Source organism: Lemur catta, chromosome 6 (genome assembly GCF_020740605.2).
Source record: "Lemur catta isolate mLemCat1 chromosome 6, mLemCat1.pri, whole genome shotgun sequence".
Taxonomy (NCBI): Eukaryota; Metazoa; Chordata; class Mammalia; order Primates; family Lemuridae; genus Lemur; species Lemur catta.
This window is the reverse complement of record NC_059133.1, coordinates 88,245,557-88,265,611: the sequence shown is the minus strand read 5'-3', so window position 1 is coordinate 88,265,611 and position 20,055 is coordinate 88,245,557. Positions and strand designations below refer to the sequence as shown.

General features: G+C 37.3%; 1 protein-coding gene across 1 annotated transcript in view; it reads right to left on the bottom strand.

Annotated features, from left to right (window-relative positions):
- LRP6 (LDL receptor related protein 6) overlaps positions 1-20,055 on the bottom strand; it is a 160,264-nt gene that overhangs the window by 131,788 nt on the left and 8,421 nt on the right. The window contains exon 2 of the mRNA XM_045554314.1: positions 9,910-10,303. Coding sequence (XP_045410270.1) covers positions 9,910-10,303 — 394 coding nt within the window. The remainder of the gene's footprint in view (positions 1-9,909; positions 10,304-20,055) is intronic.

Here is a 20,055-nt window from a genome sequence, read left to right as displayed (position 1 = left end):
GACAAAATATTAGAACAAAAGATGTACCTACCACCCCTACTGCTCAGGAACTACAAGGCTTTTAGGAGCTCTGTGCCAAGAACCAGGGGCCAGAAACCAAATATATTTTTACAATATCACACTAATATAAATAACTGAATAAATAAGTGGGAAAGACAGGACAATTTTTAAGGTAGAATTCTAACTAATAAGGCACATAGAAGGAACAACAGAACTAGAAAAATCACCATTTGGCAAACATCACAGTAATAATTACTACAGGCAAAAGCTATCAAGGTATGCTAAAATTAGAGGATAAAAGTATGATGAGAAACAGTGTAATTGCACAGCCTCAAATATTTATTGTAAGTCAAAAGAACAGTAACCACAGAGAAAGAGCATGGCAGACAACATTATAATCAAGTGATCAAATGTAACCACGAGTATCTACATCATGTACCTGCTGCTACGATGCCTTGAGAAGGGCACATCACTTCTGTGGTATTCTTGCAAAAATGCATAACCTTAATCTAATAGGAGAAATGTCAGCTAAGCCCAAATTGAGGGGCATTCTACAAATGACTAACCAGTAATCTTCAAAAATGTCCAAGTTAGGAACAACAAAGAAAGACTACTGAAATGTCTCAGATTAGAAAGAATGCAATATGGGATCCCGGACAAGAAAAAAAGACTAATGGGGGAAATGGAGAAATTCAAATATGGTCTACAGATTAGTTAATAGTATTTGACCAGCATTAATTTGCTGGTTAGGTAACTATTAATATTCTATGGTTATATAAAGTGTCAATATTAGGGGAACTGGATGAAGGTTATACGAGAACTGTGTACAATTTTTGCAACTTTTTTGTTAAGTCTAAAATTACTTAGATAGTATTTTCTCTATTTTTTTGTAGTTGAAATTTTTTCATAAGTTTTTTCAAATGAAGGGCACAAAAAACTTCCAGAAATGCAAAATACCATCACTGATATTAAATACCCAATTAATGCATTAAACTTCAAAATTAGGCACAGCTGAAGAAAGAATTGTTATCTAGAATGCAGGTACAAAAATTAACCCGAAAGCAGCTCAGAGAAATAATAAGACATTATATATGAGAGTAAAATTAAGAGGAAAGGATCAGGGAATTAGGCTCATCACACATCAAACAGGAGTTGCAAAGAAGACTACAGAGGATGAAGGAAAATTAAGGGAAAAAAAGGATATTAATTCTCCAGAATTAAACAACAAAAATGCTTAGATTCTAGAACTAAGAGTTTTAGGCAGAATATTATCATAATAAATAAAAATATATCCACATCTAGACACAGGGTAGGCAAAGCTGAAAAATACCAAAAATCAAGAGAAGGCCTTAAAAACAAGGTGGAAAAAAAAAAGACAAATTACTTACAAAGCACCAATAACTAGAAAATAGCCTCCTCGTAGCAACAGCTACAGTCATAAATCCCCAAAGGATTGAGTAAAAATAACTATCACCTAGGATTCAATACTCAACTAATTATCATTTCAAGAATGAGGGCAAAATAAGTACATTTTGAGATAAGTACCAAGAATTTACCATTAATAGACCCCACTGAAAGATATGTTAAAGGACATACTTCAAGCAGAAGGACGCTGAACCCAAATAAATTAAGTGAGATGCAAAAAGCAATGGCAGGCCAGGAGCCATGGCTCACACTTGTAATCCTATTACTCTGGGAGGCCAAGGAGGGGGATCACTTGAGGTCAGGAGTTCAAGACTAGCCTGAGCAAGAGTGAGACTCCCATCCCTAAAAAATTTTAAATTTTAGCCAAGTGTGGTGGCACATGCCTGTGGTCCCAACTACTCAGGAGACTGAGGCAGATGGATTGCTTGAGCCCAAGAGTTTGACATTGCAGTGAGCTATGATGACGCCACTGCATTCTAGCCAGGGTGACAAAGTGAGATCTAGTCTCAAAAAAAAAAAAAAAAAAAAACCAGAGTTTATAAAATGCTCCTTTAAACAAAGCTACCATGTTGCAGTTTTAAAGTAATTCAATTTGCAAAAAAATAAAAATTAAAAAATGACTTGAGCAAGATACTTTTCACAAAGAAAAAAGCACCAAGCACAGATCTGTAAATCTCTACTAAGAATCTGGCTTCTTCTCATTTTATCTTGATCAAAGACTTTGGTTTCTTCACCCAAAAAGTGAAGGTATTTAGCTAGAAGATCCTTAAGATTCCCTTCCACTTCTAGATGCAATAGGTAGAAAACAGACCTTTCCAATTTAACAGAACATCTTTCAAAAAATGCAAGTTGTTGTGAGTTCAGAGCAGGATCCTTCAGACACAGAATCAGTGGTTTAAAGCAAAGTCCAGTCTAAAGCTTCATCTATGCAAAAGCAATTGGAAATGGATATGACCTCAGAGAAAGAATAAAGAAAATGATGTACTTTTAAACTGTTCCATACTTCCATGAGCTAACAGGGGAAGGAAAGGGGTGATCTAAGTGGTAAGACAACCAAGACAGTACAAGAATCAGTAAATCTAGTGAAAATCTGTGAAAGGAATATAAGTATCAAATGCTGCAAAAATAATAAAGACAATCATGTTTTATTCCTAGTTCACAAAACAGCTATCTGACAAACCCTTCTTTCCAAAATCTTGAAAGTTCAATGACATAAATACTGGGCAACATCAAAACTAATTTACTGTAATTTCTGAAGATCCAACTACACTGGAATACATCAAAGGTAGACAAAATCCCCAAAATGCAAACAGTCAATACTCATAAAGGTATCCTATTCTTTACCACCACAGTTTCATTTTCATTCTACTAAGGATAAATTAAAAGGTCAGTGCTACAAGCAAAGAGAACTTTCATTTAAAAAAAGCAAAGCTATTAAAACACTAGGCTATGTAAAGTCATTTAGCTGTGCTGCAAATATTCCCTTTCAATATTCCTTTAACCAAAGTGGGCTTGGAGATATGGGGCATAAAAAAGTAGACAATACAATTAAAACTCATTAATATGAGACAAAGTGATTGATTCTTGATATAAAGCATTAAAAACTGGATAAGGGTTAAAATAATTTTTAAGAAAAGAAAACAGGACATTGGTACTTTGAGACAAGAGTCTGCCAACCTCCTCATTTCCCAGCAAATTAGTAAACTCCTCTTTCCTTCTCCTCAAACCACGTGTCCTTGTTCTTCTGATGTGGCCTTGGGAACAAGTGCCGAACTTTCAGTAACAGAATTTGGCATCCCCAGGTAGGCTCGTCAGCACCCCAGTGGAATGGCACCCTGAGACTGCTGAAGGAAGCAGGGAGCAGCCCCCGGACAAGCTGTGGGTCTTCACTGGAAGGAGCAGCTTCTTTGTGAGGTGAGAGAATATGGGAGAGTCCCAGCATGTGCCAGAGCATGTTTTACCTCCGGTTAACTCCCATCCTCTTTCTTGCTGAATTAGACCAGCTCCCCACAACCTGAACTGAGTTGAGGAGAAACAGATTTGGGGAAGCATCATGACACAGCCACAGCCATTTGTAAGTAAAGATCCCTAGGATGCCGAGACCATGTTTCCACCCATATTTGGGTATTTGGGTGGTGGGGGGTGGGGGCTCAGACCTCCCTCTTGGGTTTGTTTTGAGGTGCTGATTTGGGGTTGGAAGTCAAGAGATTGAGGGGAACTGGGGAACCCGGTTTGGACTGAGTTCATTTGAAGTGGTGGTTGCTACCACTTGTATGGAGTATGAGGAAAAGTGGTGGTTGACGGTCCATAGTTTATTCTGAGCTGTTGGTTCTTTTAAAATTCAGAGCTCTAATGGTCAACCTGCCACTACAGAGTTAAAATGTTGAGTCTCAAGTTCTCTGCTTGAGATAAACTCAGCGTTTACAGTATACAAAATGATCTGTTTGTATGATTTTTCATAAATGAGGTCCTCCTGCCCCCACCAGAACCCCCACAGCTGACCAGTGTGAGGCACTGGGCAGGGCCAAAGCCCCAGGGCAGATGTGCCAGGAAGGAGGCCTGGTGCACATTACCTGTCGCCAAGGGGTGCGCAACAAGGGGGAAGGAACACCTGCCGCTGCTGCTATCTTGGCACTATGGGAGGGGCCGGGGAGGGTGCTCCCTGAACTAACTCTTCAATCTCATGCCCAGTAAATTGTGACTTGAGGTTGGGAATGGTCTCTCCCAGCAGCAAACTCAATTTGGGCCACAGGGAACCTATAGCTGGGGCAGGCAATTTACACCAATATCAAATAGGGGGCTTGAATGTGTAAGAACGACCAGCAGAGTCCTTGGAGACAGTCAAAAGGAATGGGCAAAAAAGCCACCCCAGGCTGACTTTTTGTAAAGAACAAAGACCTTGAAAGAAACGTGGCCCAAAAGTTGCAAAAGCCTGCAGGCAGCAAGAAGCCCCCAGGAGAGAAAATGGTTTTCTTTAAGTCCAGGACTCAGACTGTGAAGGAGGGGGCCAGAGCCCCCTGACTCCAAATATCCCCACTCCTAGGAGCCCTGAGAAAAAGTGACAGTGGGGATTCGACCGGTGCCAACCCATGTGGGCAGAAGCGGTCCGATGTGGGTCCCTTTCCCCCAGCCGCAGCCCGGACCCTGGCACCAGATGCACCCAGCCAGACAGAGAGGGTGGGAGAGGGGCCAGGCAGCAATGAACCAGCGTAGGCAAGAGACAGAGGAACTTGAATGGTACTCAGATACAATTAAATGGCAGGATCCTGGGACTGCGTTGCCTCATGGGTTTAAAAGGGCTTTCCTGCTCTGTTTGATAGAAGCTTAGCAAGGGACTTACGGAACCTGCAATCGGACAATTTGTAAACTTGTATTAGCTTATCTGGGGTTCCTAGGAATGGCATCTGGATTCCAGACGTCAGACTAATGGTAAAGCCCTTGTACAGAGAAAAACAAGGAATGAGCCTTAGAGTATTAGTAGAGATGCTGAGAGGCATCCCACGCAAATGGCATGTCAAATCCAATGAGCAATATTGTGAGAGGACGGCCTCTTTGCCTCCGAGCAGTAACAGCTACTTGAGAATTGTGTCTATTCTCAATTCTTCCACCCTTTTGCCAGCCAAAGAGAATGAGCCTTTACAACATGACTGTTTAGAGGTTCTGGAGGCTGTATATTCTAGCAGGATGGATCTGTCAGATCAGCTGATGCCAGAGCAAGATTAGGATCTTTTTCATTGATGGAAGCAGCTTTATGGATGACAAGGAGCTGGATATGCAGCGATCATGGCAGTGGCACTGCTATCTGGGACTTCAGCCCAGGAAACTAAGCTGCAGTTATCAAGATTTGGAAAAAGGTAAACATTTATACAGACTCTAAATATGCTTTTATGATTGTGCATGTTCATAGTGCCATTTGAAAGAAAAGGGGTCTCCTGATGGCAGGAAATAAGAATATTAAGTATGCCACTGAAATAATGGCCTCGATACAGGCTGTGGCTGAGCCCAAGGTGGTGGCTGGCATGGCAAAAAGAAGTCAGGCCATTGGCATAGCTGCTAAGGAGGCTTGTGGAGGTGATTTGTTCCTCAATATTGTGATTTGTTCCTCAGTGCCTTGATACCCCAGCTAGATTTAGACCCCCTTATAAATTAAAGACTGGGGCTCTGACATTTGGGATGGCACAGCTAAAGAAGACAAAATTCTCATAAACTCACCTCCTACCCAAAGCTTTGGGTCAGCCTCTTACGAGGCACCTACATTAATACACACATTGGGAACACGATACCTTGGTGGATTTGGTGGGGTCTCATTTGAGAGGACCCTGTTCACAACTAACTGTTTATGTACCTGTACTGTTTATGTACATGTATACTTATATATTCTTAATTTTCTTTTAATTTCTAAGGGCCTTGATTCATATCCTACAGGCTGGACAAGTTAAACCTATAATCCAGATTTCCTGACCAGACTAGTGGTTTTTCTAACACACCACTCTTAATTTGTTTTAAATAGATAATTTCAAAAAACCTAACCTCCAAACATGTATGAATTTATATAATCTGCCTAAAAGTAACTGGCTTTCCATTCTTCATACAAAATGAATCCTTTTACAACTCAAAATATTTTTCAGTTTACATCAAGTAGAATTGGAAAAAGGCTTTCAACTGGTTTAGGGGTGGAGTGGCTCTAAAAAAGGAATGTGATGATATACACAGTAAGGGCAGTAAAAACAAAATTTTAAGAGTCTGCTCTGCAATTCTAAGAGTAACATTTACTTAATTACTGACTTGAAGGTGTAACTGTAAAACAAAATTTTTTAAACAGATATTTAGAATACTTTAAATGTCTCACTTTTTAAACTTAATGTCAAAAATTGAAAGAGATCATTTTAGAAATGAGGAAATTGAGACCCAAGAAAATGAAGTAACTTGCTGGTAAAGAACAGAGCTAAGGTATGACATAAAACAAGCTCCAGTGAATATATTTTTATAAAATATGATCTTAATAACTTTTGTTGAAAAAAACTAAAGGCTAAAAATCTTAATTATGTTTTAAATAAACATTTGTAATCAATGCCATACTGATTTGGAATTCATAAGAGACAATGCTAAAATTTACATTTGCTTAGAAAATGCTTTCTCCCCTAGAAAAGAAAACTAATAAGATTATAAGAGAAAATATTATAAAGTACAGTCAAAAAATATTTATTGATCACCTATTATGTGAGAGGAACTATTTTAGTCATCTGGGATATTATAAGTATAGAAAATACTTTTAAACATGTTCAAAATATGATAATTGTGTGCATATAATTATAATAGGTAATTATAAATCATTCTTTTTTCCACTGAGGTAGATCTACAAGCATTTTTAAAGCAGAACTTTTGGTATTGTTAATACTATAGTTAACAATAATAAAAATGTATTTTTTAAATATATATCATTCAGACCAGGCAAGGTGGCTCACACCTATAATCCTAGCACTTTGGGAGTTCAAGGCAGAAGGACTGCTTGAGGCCAGGAGTTGGAGACCAGCCTGAGCAAGAGCAAGACCCTGTCTCTACAAAAAATAGAAAAATTAGCCAGGCATGGTGGTGTGAGCCTGTAGTCCCGACTTCTCAGGAGGCTGAGGCAGAAGGATCACTTAAGCCCAGGAGTTTGAGGTTGCAGTGAGCTATCATAACACCACTGCACTCTAGTTGGGCGACAGAGCAAGACCCTGTCTCATAAATAAATAAATAAGTTTTATTTATTTTTTTTTGTGTGTGTATCAATCATTCAAAGCTGTTCAGTGTGAATCCACTTCAAACTGAATCACTAAGGTGATTTGGAATATAAAAGGATCTAAACAAACAAACCCTTAGAACTACTTACAGATTTGTACCTGAAACAGGTCCTCAACATCACCAAGATTAATATAGTTAATTAGTATAGTAACTGTGGAATCAGACTGAGGAACTCCAGCATTAGGAGCAGCCACATAGGCAGAAATTATTTCTACTCACTATAACGTAAGAATACTGCTTTCTATGATTGTGCATTTCTGGAACAATTCCATACACATATTTTCCTGTTTCTTAGTCTGAATTGTACACTGCCAGTCACTATTAAAAAAAAAAATCTCAGACTAATAGAGGCCAAATTTCGAGAGAAAAATAAAAATCTTCCTTCAGTGTAGGCTAAGTGGACTGATTACACAAAGAACTCCATACATCCGAAAGCACACAGATGTCTGCACTAGTTCCCAGGGCTCAAACAATACCAGTCATTCAACAGCTTTCCTTTTACATAAGTTGATGTGAGAGCTCAGTCAGCTCTTCTGAACCTCATAAACCCAGCATCCTGAAACTCTGATCAAGTCTACATTTTTCCTCAGCACTATTTTCATGTACTTTGTCTGGAAAGCAAACTTTATATTTCTTCCAAAAAAATAAATCTGGAAATCATTTCTTCTGTTTGACAAGTGATATACTCTACCTATAATTACTTTTCCACTGAAACCACAATCCATGATACAAATCTAAGATCATTAACACTGAAAGATTGTTTGACAGAATACATTTTTCAATGCATGAGTTTAAAATACAATTTTAAATACACTCTATCATGCTAATTATCAAATGCATATATACACTATTTTGCTGGATTCTATGTTTCCAGTTGTGTAATTTTTTATATAGCCATAACACAAAATAACTTCTCAAAACTTAAAAGAAATTTTCAGAGATTTCCCTCCTTAAAAGAGGGAAAAAAGTGACTTTTCCCTCTCTTTCTCCCTCCTCCTGTAATGACCACAGATATTTCACTGAGTGTTTGATCAAACTTTTAGGCCTTAGGAAAAAGATAGTTATTCTTCACTAAACCACCTTCAGAAGCTAAATAACACTACCTGCTACCTCCAAATCACATTGTTATTGATTCTTCAATAATATCTTTATCAGCTGAATCTTTGGTGAATTCTCACATAAATTAAAGCCACAGAAACTCAAATGTACATTTTAGGCATGTGGTAAACTTACTTCCTAAGACACTCATCAGACCTGCTACTTAGAGGCAAAACTCATTAGATTTAGGAGACAAACTGAGAATGATTAATTTACTCACTAAATTATTAGATCCTAAATAGTCAAGAGTTGACTACATATTCAGCTGCCCTTAATATGTACTATCACATAGACATAATCTCTTGTAGAAATGATCAAGATGATGTTCCAGAATTTGATAATCAAGCTATTAATGTTTCATCCTCCTTAAGAGCTCTTGTGGCTCTTCTAATTCCTTTAATACTCTTCCCCTCTCCAAATATATACTACATAATGCAAATAAACATGCTTTGAAGAAGAAAAAGTTGTCTCTCCCAAGTTGTCTTTCCTTAAATAGATAGTAAATCCTTAAGGTAGACTCCCTCTCCCCAACCAGAGTACAAAATGCAGAGCTGGAACGCACTAACCATTTAATAGATATCTGGTTGGATTTCATCATCACCCTTACAGTGGTAAGACTGAACTTATCAAGAAGAAAAAGAAAAGGGGGGGGAGGGGAAGAACTTTATCTTTCACCAAAGTATTCTTCCCTAATGACCACTGAAAGCACCAAATCCTACGTGTTCTATAAAGCAATAACCTCAGAAACATTTCAACACCCCGAGACTTACAAACCATTAGCAAAACACAAACTCCATTTCTCAGAAATATTCTTAAAAGTTCTCAACAACCAAATTCTTTGATCAGTACAGTTTACTGTGCATACATCATCATTTCAGGGTAATGTTTAGATAGTTACCTATACGTAGCCACGACAGACTCTAGCATGACAATTTATTCAATAAAGAAGTATCAAGAAAGGGTACACAGTAGGATTGAGGCACAGTAACAGAGAAGCAAGGTGGAGACACAGTTCTCATTTTGTAATGGGATTTACCCAGAGCTTTAAGTTTCCCTTCTCATTAGAAAATAAATCTTTACTACAATATATGTTAAGCTAACATATATAACCAGAAATGAGTTATTTAAAATATTCACTTTTATTTTTCATTTGACACTGATATATTAAATAACACTTCCAAGTTTAATATAAAAGATACTAGTATCACAAAATGCTTGTGTATATAATAAAAGTTGTAAGATTTAGAAGTTTTTTGTAATCTCATCTTGAGCTATCAAATACTATTCTTGTTCGGTCTTCATTCCTTCTCTCCCCTCTAATTATCCTCTGAAAATTATGAAAAATAAATGCAGAAGAAAAATCAAGAACTATAAACGTGACTATACTCCGTCAATGCTATTAGAAATACAAAACTATTCACTGAAACACTTTTAAGAGCACAGCATAACTTTTCACATTAAAGTCTACCTGACAAAGAAGTCCAACAAGTCTAAAACTCCTATTTTTGATCTTTCTTTTTTCTTGGGGTGAGAGGGGTATACGCCAGTGGAGAGAAGCCCAGAGGAGATGCAATGACCTTTGTACATTACACAAAAACTTACCCACTTGAAGGATCTAAGGCAATAGCTCTGGGTTGATCCAACTCTTGCCAAAATAAAACTTTTCGTAAAGATCCATCTAAATTAGAAACTTCAATCCGATTAGTTTCAGAATCTGTCCAGTACAATTTTTCTCCAAGCCAATCACATGCCAGCCCATCGGGGGATAATAATCCAGAAACAACAACATTCTGTACACTCTCAGTTTTGTTAAATTCTGTTCGTTTAATGGCTTCTTCGCTGACGTCACTCCAGTATATCAAGCCATGACCAAACACAAAGTCCACCGCAGCTGCATCCTCCAAGCCTCCAACTACAATCGTAGCATTCTCTTTGCCATTTGTAGCATCAACCAATCGCAAGTCCCGTCTGTTTGCATAAAGCAACAAAGGGGCCGCTGAAACAAAAAAAGAAAAATATGTAAGTAAAAAGAAAGAAAAATACTGATTCTTACAAATTGGGCTTGAATTTGGCGTTAGTGGGTAAATACTATCAAAAGAAAGAAAAGAGTAAATAAATCAGTAGGAGACGATCTAAAATTTTTTCACACAAAATAATATTTTTATAGCATTTTAAAAACAAAAGATAGTGAGAGAAGGAATTAATTCCACTAGGACAGTCTTTTCTTGCTAAAATAGTCTATCAGGCAAAAATTAAAAAGTTTGGTTATCCCAAGAATTGGCAACAATGCAGAGCTACCGGATACTCATACTCCGCTGACGGGAATGTAAAATGGTACAGCAACTTTGGAAAACAGTTTGGCAGTTTCGTAAAAGCTTAAACAACCAATCTACCATGCAATCCAGCCATTCTACACCTAGGTATTTACTCAAGAAATAAAAACATATGTTAATACAAAGACTCATACATAAATTTTCATAGCAATTTATATGTAATAACCCAAACTGGAATCAACTCACATATCAACAGACTAATGGATAAACAAATTGTGATACAGGTATACAATAGAAAGTAATGAACTATTTGTATGTGAAAAATGGGTGAATCTCAAAATAATGCAGCGTGAAAGAAGCCAAACCAAAAAATGAGTATATATTGCATGACTCTCATCTATATAAAATTTTAGAAAAAGCAAACTGATCTATTATGACAGAAAGCAGAGCAACGGTTGTCCTGAGGTAGGGAGAGGGGTGGAAAACAATGACAGGGAAGGATTATAAAGCATAAGGAAACTTTTGTGGGTGATGGGCTGCATTGTCTTGATTATGATAATGGTTCCAGAGCTGAATATATGTCAGAACTTAAATTTTACACTTGACCTCAGTTCAATTTATTGTGTATCAATTACACCTTAATAAAGCTGTTAAACAGTCTGGTAGAGATAGTTCTTAATAAAACTATTTTATTCTGTTCTATATTATTAATATTATTAGAATGAACTTTGAATAGATCTAATGCCAAAACTAAATATAAAGGCTATCTTAAAGAAATCACATTTAATTTTGAGAAAGTTGAAGCTGTTAGAACTGGAGTAGTATAAATTCCACGTTTTGTGTTATTTTAAATATCTATTTTAGGTTTCTGACATTTACTTTCCCAGTATTAAGTAGTAATTAAAAGCGTAGAGCACCACTATCCTACAGAACTTTCTACGGTGATGGAAACCTCCTCTCCACTGCCCAACACAGTAAGCACCAGTCACATGTGGCTATGGAGCACTTAAAAATGTGGCTAGTGTGACTAAAGAATTAAACTTTTAATTTTATATAATCTTAATTTTCTTAAATTTAAATAGACAAATATGGACAGTAGTAGTATTAGCGTAGATCTAGAGGCTGGAAGAACACCACAAATGAGGTAGCAAAAATAAGACCACAGTTACGATACAATAACCTACATGATCTTCTTTCACAATCCCTTGCTAAAGGTCTAAAATTCTTTCAGCCAACATCAAGCCCAAGTATCATTTAAAAGTAACCATTTACAGCCTGAGCAACATAATCAAGACCTCATCTCTACAAAAAATTTAAAAATTTAAAAAAATTAGGCAGGTGGATGGCATGCACCTGTAGTCCCAGCTATTTGGGAGGCTGAGGCAGGAGAATCACTTGAGCCCAGGAGTTTGAGGCTGCAGTGAGCTATGATCACACCACTGCACTGTAGCCTGGGCTCAGGGTGGTCTCAAACTCCTGACCTCAAAGCCACCACACCTGGGCTCAGATTCACTTTTCACTCATTTCAGGCCTTCACACATCACATTGATTTATTAGTCCCCATAGAGTTCACTGCATTATCTTATAATAAGACTCTCATGTTATAAGCCAAATATAAATATCAGAAAAAAGGTCCCTACTAATAAATGATACAATGCTAAGTTCCACATAGGGCTAAGAAATAGCCCCAAAGCACTTAAAATTTTGAAGTCCAAGAATGATGATAATCTAATATTTACTGGGCACCTTCTTTATAGCACTCTCCTTGGAAATTATTTGTATACCAAATTTGTGCAAGACATCAGATGGCAGCCAAATGTCTTTCATGACTTTCAAGTCAAATATTAACATTTCTACACGCACTGGACATTTTTGGTCTACAAAATCCAAAGAACCTTTCTGGTCATCTAAGGCCTCACGAGACTTTTGAGTTCAAAAAACGAGTGAAGGGGGCAATTTAATTTTTTTGAAATTAGCAGTACTGATTATAATTGAGGATTTCTAAAGGATTATACATAAACCACACTATTAAAAGGAAACCCCAGAGTTCATCCTGTCCAAGCATCCTTCTTATGCTTGAATACTTTCTACTATATTGTCACCAATATCTGTTCAGCAATATATTAATTAGGACATCTCATAGTTATAATGTGATCTATAACATTGTTTTTATCTACCAAAGAGATACATTGGATCCACACACACCTGTCCTTCAATATCTTTGATTCTAGAGAGCTTACGTTCCAACTTCCTAATACTCAGACAACCCAAATAACCACCATTACATCTCTTTAGCGGAACACTCATGGTGCTCAAGAATCCTTGTTTTCCATTATTAAATGCCTAGCAAATTTCTCCAGCAGCCTTTCTAAACTTTTTCTGTTTTCCTGAAGACAAATTCCATGCCCTAAATCCTTCATTCTCAGATCACCTTATATTAATAAAATAATCTCATTGAAGCAGGAAGCAAGGTGAATGTCATACAACCCCAACGTCTTAATTTATACCTCTCAAAAATTTCTCTGTATCTCGACCTAACCTCCCTTACCTTGTCCTCAATCTCAAATGACAAATTGCCTTTCTTTCTTTCTAAGGCTAAAGCAATACTTTTGGTTCAGTCTCCCTACCTCCTCTCTCCAACTTTGCTCTATCAATTGTTCTGTATTTCTTGTATCTTCAGTGGCTCATGCCAGGTTCCTACTACCAGAAACTGTTTTAATAACCCTAACCTTGCTACCACCAAGAGAATAATTATATGTCTGCTAACCGCAAAATCTTTTAACACTGGTATACACTTCATACCACCATTCATTAGCTATTAACTCCTCTCGTCTAACTTCCTACCCATCGCTCAACTGAAAATGCTTTCTCCAAGTCTTTATAACCAAATCCAACAGTCTTTTCTCAGTCCTTGTTCTTGAACTCTGCAGCATTCAACATTGTTGACTACATCCCTACCTATGTAGAATGTCCTCCTCATACCTATTATTCCTGTGTGTGTCTGCCTTTTGGTTTCAAACCTTCCACTTCCTTTCTGTAGGTATCCCAAGACTCTCTGTTGTTCCCCAAATGAGAGCATATAGAAAATTACCCAAGTTCACCTGGTCAACAAGCAACTCCATCCAGCTAATTTCCAAAACATCTTTTCCAGTTCTGCCCCTCTCACTTCTTGTTGGCTGTCTCTACCTACCACTAAATTAAATTCATCACCTTCTCCCTCACAAAACAATTCCTCATCAATGATACCACAATTCTAATCTTACAAGCATGCCATGGAGCCATTTTTAACTCTGCCCTTTCCCCCAATGTGCCAATTACTGTCTTGCTGACTCTTCTTTAGCATGTCTTTAAATGTGCCTTCTCATGTCCATTTTTAGAACCGCTATCCTACTCCAGACCTTCAAAGTCTTAGACCTAAACAATCCTAACAGTAAGGGATCTCAAAACTCCCCCTTTCCTTTTCTACTTCTCATCCTTTTACTTTATCAGACTGAAAAAGATTTCTGACTCCCCTGACCTAAACCATACATCTTCAATACCTCAGCCCTCCACATGACTTCTACCAAGGACTCTCAATTTATCTTTTATAATCTCTGCATCATACAAACAGCTTTTTAACATGTAAACTGAGAGTGTATCATGCTCCATCACCACCATGTATTCATTTTCCTGCCCACTCCAAATTTCTCTCCCTTCCTCCCAGCAACCAAATCTAAGTCCTTCAAGGCCAGACTCAAATTTTATCTACTCTGTGAATCTTTCTAATTGCCTCAACTTTCTTCTTTGAGCCCTTACAGTCTTTACTACTTATTTAATATTAGCATTTCTTACAGCATACTTCCTACCTCAACTAGGATCTCAGCCCTTGGGGAACAGCAGCCACATGTGATAACTAATTTTATCATCAATACCTAGTACTATTCACAGAACAGAGTAATATGGTACACATATTTACTAATATTTAAAAGCAATCTTCTAGAACCTGACCTAAAAATATATCTGCCATAAACCCAAAGGGATTTTACAGTACTTGAAGTACTGACCAAGAGCTCACAGATGCCCATTACTTACCTATTGACTTGGCTTGATCAAAGTTTTACCAAGCTTCTCTCTTCCCCACAAACCTTTTGGACTTAGGCTAGCCCTAAGCTTAAGCAAGCAGATGCAGAGCATCCCCTCTTAACAACTCATTGAGAGATCCGCTGACAGCAGGAAAAAGCATCTGCTAAAGCACCCTGGTCATGTCATCTGCTAACCCCCACCCACTTGCCCACTCTCCCACAAAGATCCTGCTGGCACTGCTCATCCCTACCTATAAAAGAAAAGCCTTTTTGTGTTTGATTTTGAAACACCTGCAGACCTTGTGGTCAGAGCATTCTCTCTATTGTAACAGTCTTTTCAAATGAAGTCTCTCCCTACATAAACCCAGCTTTATTTTTATCTGACATGTGCGTGGTGACATGACTTGGATGGGGACTAGATTTCAGCTATGAACATGTGCCATCTCCACTTTGATAATAGCACTTTTGTGAGTCACTCAAATGCCCCTCCTGTTCAGAGATTCAGGGTTCTTTCCTTCAGAACTCTTGAACCAGTGATCCAGACATCTTGTCTGTTGCAACACAGTAAGGGGTTACTTTGATTGTTTCAAGCAAAGAAACTGTTTCTTCGGCTCTGCCTGACCCTTGAGCAGGAACATTCCTTGCTCTTGTGTGACACTTCTTTTGTTTTCCCTTGACTCTTCTAGGAAGATTACAAAAGGGAATTTCCTTGGCTCCTCACAAAGGAGTACCCTTTCCTAGCTCCTTTAAATTCTTATATATGATTTAATTATCTAATCCCATAGGTAGCTTTCATTCTATCAGATGCCCTCCCTTTTCTTCTCCCACTGACTACATGCTTTGCCATTGCGGCACTTATTCAGTTCAGTATCTTCAAAAACAGCAAAATTTTACTAAAGAAAATTTAGAACCTCAATGTTCTCCTTGAGAAACTTGAGATCTCCTTAAGCTGGCTCACCTGAGGCCTCTCCCTTCTCATCATTCCCCATTCTTCCTTCCTCCTTTTTACCACCTTCAACTTTCCCTTCAGCTCCCTTGACTCCTTTGACCTACCCACTCCAACACCATCTACATCTCCTCAATCCCCACTAGCCATCCCTATCACACCTTTCCCTTCCCACTCCAACCCCTCAACTCCCTACGGTCAGTCAAGCTTTAGGCTTCCCATACACCACAGTGGATTCACAAGGGACTCAGGGACTCGGTGCTGCTGGAAAGGGGCTGGATCTTTTACCCACTCAGATGAGCTTTGGAGACACCCAGTAGGGCAGCAGCCCCACCTTTTTGGCACCAAGGACCGTTTCATGGAAAACAATTTTCCCATGGACGGGGCAAGGGTTGGGGGGTGTCGTGTTTCGGACGATTCAAGCCCATTACATTTACTTATAGTCAAACCTCTCTGCTAATGATAATCTGTACTCACAGCCGCTCCCCAGTGCTAGCATCACCACCTCAACTCCAGCTCAGATCAGGCATCAAATTCCCATAAGCATCACGAAACCTAAATCCCTCACATGCAGTTTACAGTAGGGTTCACACTCCTATGAGAATCTAATGCCACTGCTGATGTGACAGGATGTGGAGCTTATGTCATGATGTGAGTGATGAGGAGTGGCTGTAAATACAGATGAAGCTTCACTTGCTTGCCACTTACCTCCTGCCGTACAGCCTGGTTGCTAACAGGCCGTGGACTGGTACGGTCAGCGGCCCGGGGGTTGGGGACCAAAGCAGTAAGCCACCTGGTCTCTCTTCAATCCCTCACTCAAAATTCAGTCCACAGTCTCCACAGGATTACACATTGGGGCAAAAGAAATCTTAAAGGTCTCTTCCACAAATATTGGTGGGAACACTTCAGACCTCATATTGACTGAGCAGATAACCTCAACTTACCCCATTCGCACAGAACACAATCTGATAAAAATGTAAAAAGGTGGGGAAGGACAAAAGCCAGTTCTTTCACATTAAACTACCAGTGAAGTCAAACTTTTAAAGTGAAGTATAAGTTCTCTATTTGTGTCTGTCTATATATGTATAATATGTATGTTATATACTTATGTATATCTTCCTACCTCCAGATGGTGTTTCTAATCAGATTATAAAATACCTTTAAAAGAGCTCTATTCTGATTGGCTTGAAGATACATAAATTAAATATTCCTAAGATTTCCAGAAATTAAGGAAATTAAACTTCTTATACTTTCAAAAGTGTTTTTATAGAAACTTACCCAAGTTTTAAGAATCCAAGTTAACACGAATTTAGGTAAATCTCCAGCAAATGAGACTAGTTTAATATTGGTTTAATAAAAACAGCTATGTCTTTTCAGTTATTGTCATTAAGCATAACACAAACATAGATTTTTACTCTTGGATTATATTCTTCCTAAACTTGTGCACGTTTACTGATCAAATAAACTAGCATTACATCTGCATTTATATTTGACTGAATTGAATCATTAATCTGACAAACTTTATTTCAACAGTAATTATGTTTTGAAATAAGTCAAAGATACTTTCCAAAATCTTTGGTAACTTAAAACCTTAGACTTATACTAAATTAATTTATGGACATTCATTAAAAACCTAGCTCATTTCTAAGTAAAACAGAACACTGAAGCATAATTTCAAGTTTACATAGTTTTTAACCTCTTATTTTTATGGTACTGAGAAGCTATATACATTTGAGTCTATTATTGAACATATTCATTTTTACCTCATTGAGAAGTTGTACTATCAGGAAGTACAAGGCTATAAAAAGTTAAAAGATGTATAACATAAGCTCTGCTAGTCTACTATAAAATGCTGGTGGATGACAGTTTCACAATTATCCATTTCATAGTTTTCTCTGTAAAACAGCAATTATTATAATTGTGAAAAGTTATAATCTTACATGTAAACAATACTCTACTAAGAGAAATTGTGACAAAAGGAATAACGTTGTATGGAAGGTATGCAAGTGTGTTTTTGATAAGAAAAAAGAAAACGGTTTTGTCCTAAAATAAAATGACTACTTGTTCCAAAATGAGAAAGAGGAAAAGGTAGGATAAAACCTGAATGGATACAGAAAGTTATAAAAAGCTCATGAAAAAGGAATTTTATTTGCCGTGGTCAAACCTAGCTAAGATTTGATGGGTTTATTTGTAAGATTTTTAAAAGTGCTTTAGTATCAAATATTATACTCATGCAAAACTAGATTTTGGTTTTCTCTCTGTTAAAATGACCAATTTTCTTAGGTTATTAGTCTACTCTTAATAAAGAGGTTAAAGAAGGTTTTTCTTTGCCTTCTGAATAATCTCCCTTCTAGAAAGCAAAGATTCTGCATCTTACCAAAATTTCCTATGCTTGTAGCTGACTGTATCATGTCCTTGATTATTTAAGAAAGTATTCTCACTTTTGAAAGAGTTAAGATTCTTTACCGTCACGTTACATCCTACACTTACTTTTTTAAATGCTTTTTTTTCCTTTTGTCACTCTGGTTAAATATGTAGCCAAGCACTTTTTTCTCACTGACCCATGATACTATTTCATCAAATGTTCAAACCTCCTGACGACTTCTGACATACTGCCTTTTCAAAATCAAATCCTAAATAATGCCTCTTGCACCAACAACTGTCTTTGAAATTTCCCAGGTGACCCTCAGAAAATCACAAAAAATTTATTCTTTCACCTTGTACAAGAGAGATGTTAAAAATAATTGTTTATTTGGCCAAATGTTATAATTTATACAGGAAGCATTGTCAAATCGAAAGATATGCTTACCCTCCTGGGTTAAGTTTGTATGGATAAAATGCTATCAGTATGAATATTTCAGACGTTCTAGGAAGGTAAGAAGTTCTTAGAAATTCATCCATCCCCTCATTGTTCATGTCTATTGATCAGAGTCCTGCCACTATGCCTAACATTAGACAACAAACAGTATTAGTGTCATCAGTCATAATTTCAGAGGTTTTTTTCCTTAATGTTAACTTGGTCACAATTTGACTTCTTTAATTTGAATACAGTATTTTCTAGGTAGGCCAGTGGTTCTCAAATGGGAATTCACATCACTTACCTACAGACTGACTAAATCTTTTTGCTTGATAATCTTGATATATTCTTGATATACTCTATATATGCTTGAGATACTCATGGCATATTATGTCTCAGGATTATTATATATCTTAATTAAGTCTTTTCTCTGCTAAGACTATGTTCATCTATATTCATAAATAACATGTACTACCCACTGTTCTTTAAAATAAGGTTAATCATTATGCATCTAACATTTCTTTGGATTTACCTGACTTTGGTTTGCATGCTACAAAAAACTACCTAACTTCCTTGTCAACTGCATTATTTTCCGTAACAAATTCTCATCAGATATTTCGCTTTTAAGATTATCAGTAATAGTTTAATCATCACCATTTTAAGTCTTTTGATATCCACAGATAGTTTTTTCAACACCATTTTAAGTGTTTTGACATCTACAGATAGTTTTTTGTTTTACTCTGATGCCTCCCTGAAAGCACCTGCAAATCAGCTACAGGCCAGAGTGCTTCTCTTCAATGAAAAGGGCTATGCCAGGTGCAGGCTTCTGATGGCATCACTTAAACAACTTTGAGACCTCACTAGTGGACTGAGTCAGGATTTCCAAATAGCGAGCAGAGAAACAGATGGGTTCATTAGACTGCTAACACAGATCCAGCAGAACAAGAATTAATTACACAGGACTGAATAAACTGATGAAGGATGATTATGGGTTTTATTTAAAATATTGCTGATGCTATAATGTCCTATTTTCTGTATATGAGGAACCCTTTTCTCTTTTCTCTTAAGCTATCTATAAGTCACAATTTAAGCAGACCATATTTTTGTAAACCAAAATGAAACATTTATGCTTTTCTCCAAACTACTCAGTATTCTTATTTTCATGGCAATATAACTACTTGCCTAGATTCCATGAGTCTGCCTTCTAGTTGGAAACATTAGTTATGCAAACAAGGCTTTGACTAGAATACTCATTTAACATACTGCCAAACTAGAAAAAAATTTTTTTCCCTGGGGCCATGGTGTTTTATTAAAACAAAATGATCCTTTTGAATTTGTTATTTTCTATTGTTTTCTGTGTGAGTTATATGCATTGCAATCCACATTTTTAGGCTCTAAACTAACTTAAGTTAAATACAACTCACATGGCAGTCGATGTGTTAATCAAATATGACCAGACACTTTTAAGAAGCTACAGCTGACTTTATGAGCTGCTTATAGTCCTCTTAGGAAAACTGGCCTGGTATCTACCTAGTTTACGCAGTTCCCAACCTTACAGGTAAATTAAGGAAGATCACTTCCTGGCAGGCTCAGACACCCTAGAATATTCTGAGAACCTCAAAAAGACAGGAATTCAGCCAAATCTATAGATACTGTAGGTGAAACCTGACG